The following is a 14202-nucleotide window of genomic DNA, read 5'->3' as shown; positions in this document are numbered from 1 at the left end:
CCTGTAAAAAGTCAAATATGTGCCTCTTGTTTCTGTTAGTTTAGTATACGTCTTTTTTGTGAATTCAAAATAATATTCAGATTGATGTGTGCTGTTGGTTTGAAAGCACGTAAAACATGTAAATTGAATTAACTTATATTATCTTTGGGGGTTTCTTTGTTTAAAAAGCTAGCTACACCTTCAGATGTAACATTTGACTAGAAGTCAAGATGTAGTTTTGCACTGCAGCCCCTGATGTGCAAAAAAAAAAAAAAAAAAAAAAAAAGGGCTCAGGACTAAAATATGCCTCGGCATATATAGTGCCATAATTTACTGGAAAAGTGGCGATCTCTGAAGCCGGACATTGCAGTGACGTTAGAGCTGAATTCAAATGACTGACAAGGTCTTATTGAAATAAAACATTCAGTGCGGAGCGCCGACACTTTTTTTCCTAGTGGTGCTAGGGAGGCGTGGATCTCGCTCACTTTTGACATTCCCGTAGCAGTAGTAGCTTCTCCTCAAGGCAGGACTCAGATGACACCACCCCGCCAGCGACCGGAGGAGAAACAAGGGAAGCGCTCTCTCTCTCACTTCTTTGCGGATGAACTATGTTTTGACAGCAGGACGCGTTGGGGGTTCATCAAAATGAATCAGAGCTTCGGGAGGTTTTACGCGTCTCTGCAGTAGCGGTGGGAATACTTTAATAAGAGCACTGCAACTCTGACTCTCGCACACACGGAGCGCCGGTGACGGAATGTGAGAAATCCCCATTTTAACGCATGTTCTTCTCCGTTGTGCGCAGCCTTCTCCTGCTTTCTGCGCGGCTAGAAAGCGGAGGAGGAGAGACGGCTTCTAACGACTCGATCCCTTGCCTATGGACGACGGCGGTCCCCTCTCACCAAAGGCAAATGCTTTCAGTATTGCCTCTCTGATTTCGGCTGCAGAGCAAGCAGGAAACGCAGCGTTTGAGAAACAGAGCGCCGGCCTGGACAAGCCAGACCTGCACAACCACAGTTCCTTTAAAATGCACTACAGCACTGTCACCCGGGAAATGGAAGGTAATTTTGTTTGTTGATGCCCATCGAGCTGTTGTATCATGTGTACATCTCACTCGCAATGAAATATCACCCTTGCGCTCGCTCTGTTCATCATTTCTAAAACCCCAAAATGCGTAAAACCGCGTACTGGAGCGTAGTTTGGAATGCATTGAATGAATTATTGTTTTAAAACTTCTGCCATGCCTGGCCCCGTATCAAAGTAATGCGGATTCATCGCAGTAATCAGAGAGCAGAAGTCCACATACAAAGCAACCAGAGCGAGGGGAAAAAGTTTCCAATTCCAAAACTCCAAAGCGGTGTACCAAGAGTCAACTTTAATTCGAGGACAGGATCACACACATTGAAAATGAAGCCAAAAGGAGGAGGGTTTAAACGGGCACCCCGTGCGTAATGGTAAAAACAGACCATATTAACCATATCCCGCTCAGAGGGAGGTGTTTATCCATCACATATATGTATTTGCCTATAGCGATAAAGCAACGGGGACCTGCTCCCTGTTTGTTTGTTCATGCAAATCAGTGTGTGTTTACCTTGTAAAGCGTTTACACTCCACTCTGCCGGGGACATCCTCTATTGTTTGTTAACTGGGGTGATGTGGGCGATACCCTTATCCAAAAGTTAAATGGGTGCCGGAAAGCCCATTAAAAAGGGGCGCACTTCTGTGTCAATCAGTCTCGTCCCAAGGCGAGGAAAAGGCGCATTACCTGCAGTTCCTTATCTAAATAGAAATAAGAACCGGTTTTATCGCAAAGGGGAGGCCCTCTGCGTCAGATAAGAGAGGAGACTGCGTTGCAGCGTGACACACTGCAGCAGCGCACAACAGAGGCCGCTCGAAGCGCAATCGATCCGAAGCTGAAATCAATCCACACGCACTCGAAGCTCGTTCCTGCGAGTAGTCCAGAGATTCTACGTGACCGCTGCACTTTTTTGGGAACGTTTCACCACTATTCGGACTTTTGCTTTAGATCAGACAGCATGTAGCGTGCTGGCAGTGGATGCAACCTCAGGGACTAATGAACAGCCGAGACGGAAATTTTTTTTAAAGCGAAAGGGGTGCATTTATGCCTGATATCTACATCTGGAGATCGCTGATTTCTGCTTCTGTTTTGCTTCTGTCTGTGTTATAACCGACTCAAAGTTCAAGGCATATTTAGTAAATCCAGTTTTCTGGGATGATTTCAGCCATATCCAGTCCGTGGCTGACGCAGCTGTCCCATTTTTGCGATGTTGCAGCCTTCACGACGAGCAGCCTGAGCAGCCTCAACGCGCCGGGGGGCTACCACCTCTCTCCGTCCCCCGGGGACCCCTACAGCCAACATGAGTCCCACTTCGAGCCCTGCCCGGCCGCTCAGCACAGTTACAACTATCCGGGATCCAACCCGGGCCAGGCCCCGCCGAGCGACAGCGGTACTCCCAACTGCTCCTCGTCATCCTCTAACTCCACACCGAACAGCAAATCTATAGTGAAGAAGAATCCGAAAGTGGCCAACATTAACGTCCAGCTGGAGATGAAAGCTTTATGGGATGAATTTAACCAGCTGGGCACGGAGATGATCGTCACCAAGGCGGGCAGGTGAGCACACGTTACAGGCCAGACGCACAAAGATTCTCCTGTTGCCCGTCCGAGTCCACCGCACAAAAAATAATACAAGTTGGAATCAAGTTAGAATATATTCTGTTGTAACAGAGAATATCAGTCAATATTGAAAAGACGAGAATTAAGTAGTTATATGCATTTAGACTAATGTAGAAAAACACATAATGAGATAAATGTTGTATTTCGATTTAGTATAATTTTATTATAAAATATAAATCGTTTAGAATATTACTCAGTTTAGGGAAAATGCGTTTAATAAATATTTTTATACATATATATGTGTATATATATATTTTTACAATTCACTACACAACTGTGTGTAGTTTTTACTTTATTTTAAAAAATACCAGCACACACAATATATATATATATATATATATATATATATATATATATATATATATATATATATATATATATATATATTTTCCCCCGTCTACAATTGCAAAACTTTTCCGCACTATAAAACAGTCACACGAGTCCTCATCATGCCTCATGCTCTACAAGGACTATTTCTTTTAAATATATGGCAAATTACATACAGTTTCTGTCTAACAGTACATCGGACCACAGATCTAATAGGGTCAACTTTAAGTCTCGGCTGGTTTCCTTCAATGTCAGTTTTAATTTTACGCACCGGTGTTATGTGCAACACGGTGGCCTTTTATTTATGAGTCCTTGCAGGAGGGGATGAAGTTCAGTTCAGTTGCAGGTTGCACTGCTGCAGTCTGGTGTTATTCAGACCTTTATTATCATGGTTATTATTATTATTATTGTTAGCTATAGGAGCTGGTTCACTCACTTTCATCTCCAGTCTCCCAATAGTCCACATTGCGTATAAGCTGCATGAATACACCCAACATCTGGGTTTGATTACGTTATTAGTTAAACAAGGTTATATAATAATTTATTGGCATCTGATTTTTATTTTTTTTTCTATTGCAGAATTAATATTTTATTCTGATTGTATCTCGTGAAAAACTGTTATTTTCTACCAGTAAACAGGAAATACGGCTGTGCTTTACAATGATATAAAGAGGCTTGAGAAGATGTCTTTAATCCTGAAAGTGAGGGTTGAGTTTCCCAGCTCTGCACTGTCTGACAGGAGAAAGGAGATCTGCAGCAGAGCACTTTAAAAGCTCCTTCAGCCTCACCTAGCCACAACACTGACGTTAATTGAGCGTTGATTTTAGGATCCCTTTCACTGACTGGGTGGATTACTCAACTTTCAACTCGTGTTCTTGAGGGGGGATATAGATCTGTCTTACAGAGTAACCTGTGTGGCGCAAAAAATAAATAAAAAATCCGAAAGCTGCGGCGCTGACCAAAATGTAGCTATAGCAAATCTTCCAACAGCGGTGAGATTGAGGAAATTAATTGAGGTCACCAGTGTGTCAGTGCACACTAGCTCTAAATATTTCCACTTGTTGTTGCTGTTGTCATGCAAATTTAATTCGCGGAATATTCCTTCTCAAAAACGATATAAAAAAGAAGTTCAAATTCAAAACTGGGTTTTCCAATGCGAGTAGGCCTTCGTGTATCTGGAATTCATCAAACGACCAGGAGAGAAGTTAAAGTGCCCTGCCAGAAGCTAGAAAAGCGGCGCTAAAAGACAACAAACGCAAAGCATTCACATTATGGAGAGTTTTATCCGGTTACGCACGAAGTGAATCACGTCATTTGCAATTGTTTGGAATCTCTGTCTTCTTGCAGCCCCTAGCCTCCAAAATGAAGCTTCCTAGATTTGGAGTTATATACGTTTCTGCAAAGCGGAACTTTATTATAATAATAATTGCTATCGTTGATGTTATTATTATTATCTTTTTTTTTTTTTTTTTTTTTTTTTTTTTTTTTTAGAGCTTAGTAATTTATTGTCTCATTTGACTAATTTCACAACACTGTCCACACACACACACACACACACACACACACACACTCGCACACATTTGGAAAGTGGGGTATAACCCCTAAAAAAAGTAGCACTAACAATTCTTAGGAGCTCAGATTTAACAGTCACCCGTGTTGTTTTTTTTTTTTTTTTATTTTGCCAGGAGAATGTTTCCAACTTTCCAAGTAAAAATATTTGGGATGGATCCCATGGCAGACTACATGCTCCTGATGGACTTCCTGCCTGTAGATGACAAACGTTACAGGTAAGTTTTTGGATGTTTTCATGAGGAGTGAAACATTGTCGTGAGCTACGACAAGACTGTAAAACCATCTGCAGGTCTGGGAGTTTTTACTGTTTCGCACAAATCAAACTATGCAGTTATAAATAAATAAATAAAAAGCAGAACAGAAATTAACAAATATATATGCAAGGACTCGTATTATTATTAGTAGACTATCTATCTTTACACTAGAACATGTATAGTAATTGCATATTTACCAGTTTGTGCCCGAAATATGTTGGCATTAAAGAAACATTTAGTGTCATAATTTTCCTCCACCGTGAAGTTTATTTTTTCTTGCCTCGGTGTGTCTTTATACATGTCAACGCATGCATAGAAAGTTTGCATGCGTAATCAGGCGACGTATAACTTCGTGTCTAACTGACTTTTATTGCTTTCATAGGTATGCTTTCCACAGCTCGTCGTGGCTGGTCGCGGGTAAAGCTGATCCTGCCACACCGGGCAGGGTTCATTACCACCCGGACTCTCCGGCCAAAGGCGCACAGTGGATGAAGCAGATTGTCTCTTTTGACAAACTGAAGTTAACCAACAACCTGCTGGATGACAACGGACATGTAAGTAGACGACATGCTGGCATGCCTACGTTTGAACAGAAAAAACACACCATACGCAGGCCCCGCGTGCCCAAATTCCCATTAAACAGTAAACTAACCAATAACAGTGAAAACTATTTCATGGGGAGACACTACTTCAAACATATGCAGCAATTTAACTGGATGCGTTAAGAATAGAAATGTCAATTAAATCTAAATGAGTATAATTTTGCACAGGTTAAGGTGGTCAAAATAAGCCTGCTTGACTCTGCGTGCAGACACAATAAGTCGCAACAGAAACATTATTATAACCAAGGAGTGGTGGGATACTTTCATTGGTCCTCAAATTGATTGATACAAATGATTTAGCAGTAATAAACCTTGAGATTTTGATTAATAGCCAGATGTTGCCAGAAGCTTATTTTCTATCCACAAAAACGGCACCACACATGAGGCTTCATTCCAAACCTGACGGCGAGGAAGTGGAATATTTCACCACTGGAAATTATTTCAGCCCCTCCCGCTTGATCTTCCACTCCGGCTGAGTGTTTTCTTGTCACTGCATTAGTTGCGAAACTAGAAAAGAAATGGGAGTTTCGAGGGAAAATATTTTGAAAAATACAGTAAATGATCAGACTAGATGTTTTCCTGTGTGGCCGGTTCATCTCACTACTAGTTAATGCGCTTTACGCACGGAAACTGCAAATATATCCCATTCTCAGGTAGCCTTTTTAGTATATTTACGAAATAGTACAATTTTAAATGGGCCTGTATATTTAACAAGGCCGTCGTGATTATTTATTTTTATTGTTATATTGCAACACCTCATATGCCTAGATCTAGTCCTTTTTAGACAATAGTCACCGAGAGAGCATATTTTGACTTTACCCTGGTTTATTTGAGTGGATTGCATTTGTATTTAATTAATTATTTACTCGCGCGATTTACCACTCAACCATTTCCTTTTTATTTGTTTTGCTTTTTTTACAGATCATCCTGAACTCCATGCACCGCTACCAGCCCAGGTTTCACGTGGTTTATGTGGATCCCCGCAAGGACAGCGAGAAATACGCAGAGGAGAACTACAAAACATTTGTTTTTGAGGAAACGCGCTTCACTGCGGTCACAGCATACCAGAACCACCGGGTAAGAAGCTCCTGTAAATCCGCATGAATGTCTTATGGGCTAATGTGCAGCAGCTAAGGGAACATAAACGTGGCCTCTAGCTTAACATTTAGTTCAGGCATTATGGGCACACTGCAGTGGCGCTATGTGTCATGCAGCGCAAAGGGCAGGCCTGGAACAAGGTCTCTTTCAACTTTTTTTCAATAAATAAAGAGTAAAAAAAATATTTAATGTAAGTACTGCGCTAAATTTAACAAATTCTTGATGGAATAAGTCAGTTCAGTTGGATGTAGGCTGCGATTCTTTCACTGCGCGTATTTTGCGCTAATTCTGCCTCCAGTCCGTGAGCACAACTGTTGTTCCTTTATCTGCGTCACCCCTGCTCTGTTCTTCATCAGTCACAGGGTCTGTTTAGATTCACACATCACTGTGTCCATCGGATATTCAGAGCGGCTCTTTACAAATGAAACGTTGGGTTAAATCTCTGTTCCTTTCAGCAATTTCCCACTAATAGTCCAAGAGCGGTCTGGGACTGTGTGCGTTATGGCGACTGTACAATTTGTGTGACCATACATTAATCGGCCCAAGAAATTAAATAACACTGCTATTTCAGAATCAGAAAATACCTTATTTGATGTTAAATGTCACTGACAAAGTTTGTTATTTTTAAACCCGAAGTTGTGGTGGGTCATTTTATAATGAGATTAATGAAATGCAGATGAACCACAAATACAGTGAATTTGAAAAATAATAGTGTTGATAATTATTATGTTTAGGCTAAAGTTATGATCAAAAACCGATAAGGTAAATAGTAGTAATAATGATGATATTAATAATAATAGCAGTTACATGAGCTCAGTTGTAATGCATGAATAAAGGTGTTTAATCACATATTCTCTCGAAGACAAACTAAAATCAGTGTTTTTTTTTAAGACGGAGAAGTTTTTCCAACTAAAATGTTCACTCTGTTATGTAGCCCTATCACTGCTGTCCCTTCTAGTAAATAAATGCAGTGACTAAGTAGAAAAGGCCCTGTGTTTAGCACTGATGTTTATTTGATGTGATCCTTTGCATTTCAGATCACGCAGCTGAAGATAGCCAGTAATCCCTTTGCGAAGGGCTTCAGGGACTGTGACCCAGAGGACTGGTGAGTACTGACACTCAAACATTACAGTTTTATTGGCGTGTTTCCACATGGCGTAAAAATGTATAATAGAGACAGCGAGGCCAGAGAGCTTTTGCAAAATAGTTTTGTTGTTTGCTTTATCTCGCACAGGTGCCAGACGGGTGGAGTTTGCTACATAACGCAACAGAAAGTGCCATGAATTTTAAAAAATCACTGGATATTGTTTGAAAGTCAATCGACTGTGTTTTTCTGTCATTGACAAATCGCCAGGCACTCTCGTAATTGTCACAATGGAGCAAGCTCCACCCATCGGTTGAACTCACACAGCTGAAACTACCTTAAACCACATGCTGTTCATCCAGTTCTGTAAACTACTCAAATTATTATTTTCAAAGTATTAACTATGCAGCTACACTGAAGTAGATGTGAGTATTGGATTATTTTAGAGAACCAATATCTTTTTTTTAGTTGTAATAGGTCACCTCACATTTAATTTAATTTAAATTTTGGGGCTATCAGTGTATTAATGGTTACAATCAGTGTGTCGGTATAACATCTTAAAATGTGCACTCATCATTTTAATGTATATGTAGAAATTGTGCCCTTGACATTCATTAAGTGAGTTTGTAACTGAATCCATTCTCCCTGTTCCAGGCCCAGGAATCACAGACCAGGCTCTCTGCCAATAATGAGTGCCTTTGCCAGAACAAGAAACCCAATGTCATCTCCCCCTCAGCAGAACGGCACAGAGAAAGGTCTGCAGCCCGTTCTTTGTTTCATTTCAAAACGTATGCATGAAGTTATGTTATTCAGTATTTTTGAAGTAATGCTTTTCTTTCAGATGTTGGCATGCTTCAGCTTTTTCGATGTCATATACTTTCTTATCCTTAACCCAAGTGCACTGGTGCATTTGCAGTACTAGGGCCAAAGCTGGCTTTTAATTAAACATCAAATATCAGCCAGTCAATGTCGTCCACTGCCAACATAATAGAGGTTCTCATTCTGTTATATAACTGACTATTGCTTCAGTAAAACCTGAAATGAAAATTACATTTTTGTGACATGATGATGACATGATGCAATTATTAGTTAATTTATAATAAGAATTTAATCAATTAGATATTTATTAAATTATATGTTGCACCCCTAAAAGTTTTGGAAGAAACTGAATAAGTAATTTCTAATAATAAGAAAATTATTCTGCATGTGTATTAACAGGAAATGTTCTAGACTATATTAGGATATAAATTGCTTTAACCAGCTGATTTTGAATTATAGTTATTATTTTTACTATTACTACAGAACTTATAATTTGTCTGAAATAGAAACAGTTACTGACTTCAATATCAAAACGCTGTTATCAAAATGAACATTCACAAACCTGTACCTGTCATAATCCATTGTAGTTTTGAGTGCAGAAAATATAACATGCTCCTGCAAAGCATTCATGTGTTGACTGACTGTTTTTGTGTCCATACCTTCACAGAAGACAGTAGGCGGGAGTACGAGCGAGACCCCAGCGGCACGCCCATACACGCTGACCCAGCTCACCAGCTTATGTCCCGGGTCCTCAGCCCCGCCCTGCCCGTCCCAGGAGGCCTCCATGCCGTCCCACTCACAAGTGGCCGACCAAGCCCTCCTCACGACCTCCGGTCAGATCCCCACTCTTTGCCTCCGGACACCCTGCACCACCACCCCTATAAGTACCCCACTACTTATGAACACTACTTGGGAGCCAAGACCAGACCGTCGCCGTACCCTTTACCTGGCATTAGAGGACACACGTACCATCACCACATGAACCCCGCCACAACTAACATGTACTCAGCCACCAGTGGCCCCTCTAACTACGACTACGGGCCCAGATAATGACGACTGTCCACCTTGGCTAACGGCGCACAGCACTGTGGGAATGGAATCAGGCAGTAAAGTCAACACAATCCTGTCCATTGATGGCTTATACAACCTGTGGGGTGGGTTCACAGGCTGAAACTCCTTTCTGCTGGATAAACCCTGCCGTATTTATTTAAAGGAAATGCATCTTTGCATTAAGCTTGGGCACCTGCTCTAAGCCCATGAAGAGGTCTGCTTTGACATTTGAACCCAAATGGCAATAGCTCTCGGCTACATCATGCCACTGTGGTGCAGACATTGAGCCAGCAAACAGAGGACGAGGGACCTCTCCTTAACACAGACATTACTGTCGATCACAGACTGGAATTGAATTCTTCTTTTTTTGTTTTTGTGTTGGATGCACTTTTTGATTTGCCTTGTTTTTATTGCTTTCAAAAAAGCCATACGTTATATAGTCCATCAGCCTCCTAGGTAGACGAGATGTTTGCATGTTGAGCTCATCAGAAAGGGTGTCGAAACACATCGAAATGTTTTTGTTTGAGGAAAAAAAAATAAATCTAGATTTGATTTTGAAACATTCAGAACATCTTGAGCCGCTCTGAGAAGCTTGTACCATGGCACTGACTTGCAGCAATTCAAAGTAAATAAATGAAGCAGAATTACTGTTCTGTATCTGTAAAATAAACATTAAATACTTGTAATTCATAAAAAGGGTCTTTGTGCCAATCTTCTATTCAAAGTCATGTGACTGTTGCAGTGCTGAAGGCGGAGGGTTTAAAAAAGAAAAAAAGAAGAAGCTTACCTCACTGATAGCATTGTTCAAGTTTCTCTAAACCGGATTTGCCCTGTTGAAATAGGCTGGGGTGTCCACTGCTCCTGCAGTCACTGGCAAGCAGGAATTGGAAGCTGTCTAAACATTAGACCACACTACAGTTCAGTTGAAATCTGCACCTGGTTTCATGAAAAACACACACACAAACGTTAATGTAGTCATCAACCACATACATGCTTGAACACACACTTTCCTCTTATGACAAAGTATGAACAACTTCGCTAGAGGATCTGTGGTCAACTTAGATCCTGCAGTTTAGTTGATTGATTAATAAACATGCAAGGGGGCATTTTAAGTCTCCATTACATTTGAACCCTAACCTATTCTAATTTAATTATATATATTTATATATATATACACACACACACACACACACACACACACATACACACGTACAGATACAGACACGTAGTAAATTCAATTAAATATGCATGATTTGTCGAGCATTTAGACATTTTAGACACAACACTGTTGTGCAAATACTTTTAAATCATTTAAATTCTGAATTTTGTGTATTCATACATTAACAGAAAATAATGACAACATTTCAAAATGTGGGGTTAAAAAAAAAGGCAGCGCTTACATTAGCCCTATCCCCAAAAGGATATCATTGCTCATATTTAATGGGACAGTTGTGCGATATTTGCAGAACGTGACCCTCCTCCTATCAGTGCAGCCATTTCCATCTCCTATTTGAAGTCCTATGAGGAATGCTTTGTTGTCAAGGTTAATCTCATTCAAGGGGGGAAACAGTCTGCTTTGGGATTTGTGCCTGTCACGATACAAAAGGAAACCAAACCTAATGATTCATTTCAATAATGTATTTTTTCCCATTGAACTCAGCTGCTATTTGAGCAGAGAGCAATGGAAAAAGGATGCCAAGGGCGCCTGACCTCTGACTGTTAAATGGCTTGTAAAGGTGTCAAAGGTTAAATAATGTTTCCACTCATTTAAACGCTGACTAATTGGCTGTATCATTTTCTTTTTGTTTGCTTGATGGTGACTGAAACTTCCAGCTTTACAGAGCAACTTTTTTATTTGGTCAGTAGCCATTGGACAATAAGGTCTGTCTAATATTCATTTTAAATTAGTCTGTATCTAGTCTTTCTCTTGTCATTAAGAAACCCTTAGCAAGAAAGATTTTAGAGAGTGATAAAATCAATCATTTGGGACAATTAATTGTTAAAAAAGTCAAAGGGTCTTGTTTTTACGTGCAGCCTATTAACCACACACGCTTTCCCTAATGTCTACGAACTAGCGTATGGTAGCCTGTCTTTTCGTGTCACGTGAAGCATCACCTAATTAATCAATATATTAATTACTATCGTTGTTATTATTATTATCATCATCATCCACCATTAAAAATAAATCTACCGATAGTTTCTGCGGATTGAGGCCGGCTGGTGTGAACTTACGGCGGCCTGCAGGTCTTCGGGGTCCGTCGTCGGAAAGTTGAGAAGCACCGCCGGGGGCTCGCTGGGGGTTTGGGCGAAGGTAACGAGTGGGAGAGGCCGGGTCAAAAGGCTATACTCGAGCTAATTACAGGTTTTACAACCCAGAGGACACCGCAATGAGGCTGAAAGTTGCCTTCGCGATGTGTTTATTGAAACCAGTCTAAACTGCTGACCTGGGTAAACTTTCGGGAAGAGATTTCAGGACATTTGTGTGATGGTCTGAGGAGGTTTCTCCTCATCAATACATTTCCATCATGTCCCTGAAGTAGCCTATAGATGAGGCTTACTTTCAGTTTGTTTAAAATCTAAATGTAGCCTGGATTTAAATGGTCGACCGTAATTAAGACACATCCAGTGATAACAAAGCTATGCTAAAGAATATATTCTTATGGGTGACCTTTATAAGAATATTAAAAAAAAACAAAAAACGAAACAAAACCAAAAAACAAACAAACAAACAAAAAAAAACAATAACCTATCAATAGCTAGAAACAATAAGAAAATCCTTTAGTGTTTCTTAGCAAAGTGTGTTTGAAGACGTTTTAATATATTACAAAATATTTTACATTCTAATTTATTATGTTTTATTATAGTACATAATGGTAGATATATTCTGTTATCTTACATGTGCCTTGTCAAAATTCATTTTACCATTGCAGCGTGTCAAAATGATGCTAATTTTATACTTTTACCAAGCTTAATCCAAAATTACATATATTACACACTTACTTATTTGTAAAATCTTTACTGCTATGTCAAAAAGCCTTTCCAGTTGCTGTGTTGTGAAATTAGACGAAATATTTGCCTCTGAATTATAATCTAGCAAATTGCATGTATATATACTCACAGTACAAGTAAATCAAATCTTTTAGTTGAGTAGATGTATTCTTTTTTTGGCCGGCACCATTTAGAGTCGTCTAATTTAGCTTCAAACCGTACGTAGAAATAAAAATGTTCATCATATCCTGCCTTAACACTCTTTGTAAATGGGTGAAGCATAGCATACATCAGTCTGGCTGGACCTGACACTGAAGTCATCATTTGCAGCCCTCAAGCAGTGGAAAATCGGGGAAACTGCGCCTACTGGAGAAATTAGAATGAATTGCACGTCACCTAAATATAATCACTGGAAAAACATATTTAATTATACCGGTTTGTAAATTATTTCATTTCTACTCATGCAGCCAAATACGCACTGCTTTCCTTTCAACGAGCCTGGGCTGTTTTCAAGCACATTATTTACATGTTTCATTAATTTCACACAGAGGCAAAGACCAACCTGCTCAGACCCAGTTACACTGCACAACAATTTATGTGACCAGATGTCCATGGATACAGCAGAGACAAAGTGCCAGGGACTTGCCCATGAAGTATGAAGAGGTAGAGGATGGATGATAACATGACCTGAAACATCATTTGGCACTCAGCTGCATCTGGGACATCTGCTGTGACTCCCTGCAGTATCTGGGGACAATTATTAAAAACAAGCTAGGTAAACCAACCTGAGTCCTCCACCCAAACAACAGAACACATGTTTCACATATACCCCACCCACTGGCCTCTGAAACTGTACAAAACGTGCCACGGTTTATGCTGTGCATGAGGTCGCTGACGGACATTTTATGTGGAATATCAAAACACACGCCCACCAGAGAGCAAGAGGATTAATATATTTGTATTATTCACATATGAAAAAATAAATAAAACAAAATTGACTGTGAGGTGAAGCATTGGTCTTGGCATTTGCAGATAGAATGGTTATAAGAAAATAAACCTTTTTACCATTTCAGTTTTCAAAATGATCAGAGCCAGTGTGACATCTTAGCTTGTAATACGATCCTTGCATACAACTGAAGGCTTATGGAGCGACAGCATCAACTACACACACACCCATGCAATTTACCGGATTATGTCCCATCCAAAAGCTAGGCTGACCTCTGACCTTAAAGGCCAAGGAAGACACACGTTAGGTGATAAGTGAAGCACAAGGCCTATTGTGCAGACAGTCTCCCTGTCCATTTATTGACTTCCTAAATGATCCATTATGAAGTGATTTACGACGTCTAACGCCACCCCGCCAGGCACTTCTGAGGCCGGTGGGTTGCTTTCTGCTCCATTCAGCAGACATCTACACCAGCATTTGATTTATCAGAGAATGGACGGAAGCTGGACCACACCACCTTTAGTGTTTATTCAAAGCCAGCAGGAGAGTTAGGAAGCTATTATGAATGCAAGATGTCACCAGAGGGGTCAGGGACAAAAGGTATAGATGGAGGTCTGTAGGAAACAAGGAAAACAAGTCACTAAGGCTTGTTACCACAAAAAGAATAGCCCCCCCCCAAAAAAAAATCTTTCATGTATTTTTAAAAGGATATGTTTGAGTTTTCAATAAGTTCCGAGTACAAACATAATTCAAACAATACATAACTTTGAAAACAAGTACTAATAGCCC

General features: G+C 40.2%; 1 protein-coding gene across 3 annotated transcripts; it reads left to right on the top strand.

Moving 5' to 3' along the window:
• Window positions 1-289: 289 nt before the first annotated feature.
• On the top strand, window positions 290-10175 carry tbx1 (T-box transcription factor 1). 3 transcript variants are annotated; one of them, XM_047592464.1, is made up of 9 exons: window positions 290-668; window positions 782-1037; window positions 2220-2610; window positions 4686-4787; window positions 5209-5380; window positions 6350-6505; window positions 7564-7631; window positions 8265-8365; window positions 9097-10175. In XM_047592464.1, the coding sequence occupies exons 2-9, from the start codon at window positions 854-856 to the stop codon at window positions 9477-9479; spliced, it is 1557 nt and encodes a 518-aa protein (XP_047448420.1). In that variant the 5' UTR covers window positions 290-668; window positions 782-853; the 3' UTR covers window positions 9480-10175. The 3 variants fall into 3 exon arrangements, with proteins under 3 accessions (XP_047448420.1, XP_047448419.1, XP_047448421.1); XM_047592463.1 differs by having other exon boundaries at window positions 290-1037; XM_047592465.1 differs by having other exon boundaries at window positions 291-1037; window positions 2271-2610.
• Window positions 10176-14202: the final 4027 nt, after the last annotated feature.

The sequence above is a fragment of the Mugil cephalus genome, chromosome 8, assembly GCF_022458985.1.
Source record: "Mugil cephalus isolate CIBA_MC_2020 chromosome 8, CIBA_Mcephalus_1.1, whole genome shotgun sequence".
Lineage (NCBI taxonomy): Eukaryota > Metazoa > Chordata > Actinopteri > Mugiliformes > Mugilidae > Mugil > Mugil cephalus.
This window is presented reverse-complemented; position numbering and strand designations above follow the sequence as displayed.

Excerpts from the sequence above, each read along its gene's own strand:
- tbx1 (XM_047592464.1), top strand. The coding sequence starts at position 854 with ATGGACGACGGCGGTCCCCTCTCACCAAAGGCAAATGCTTTCAGTATT. Across the intron at positions 2,611-4,685 it reads ATCGTCACCAAGGCGGGCAG|GAGAATGTTTCCAACTTTCC; the intron begins GTGAGCACACGT and ends TTATTTTGCCAG. Across the intron at positions 8,366-9,096 it reads GCAGAACGGCACAGAGAAAG|AAGACAGTAGGCGGGAGTAC; the intron begins GTCTGCAGCCCG and ends ATACCTTCACAG.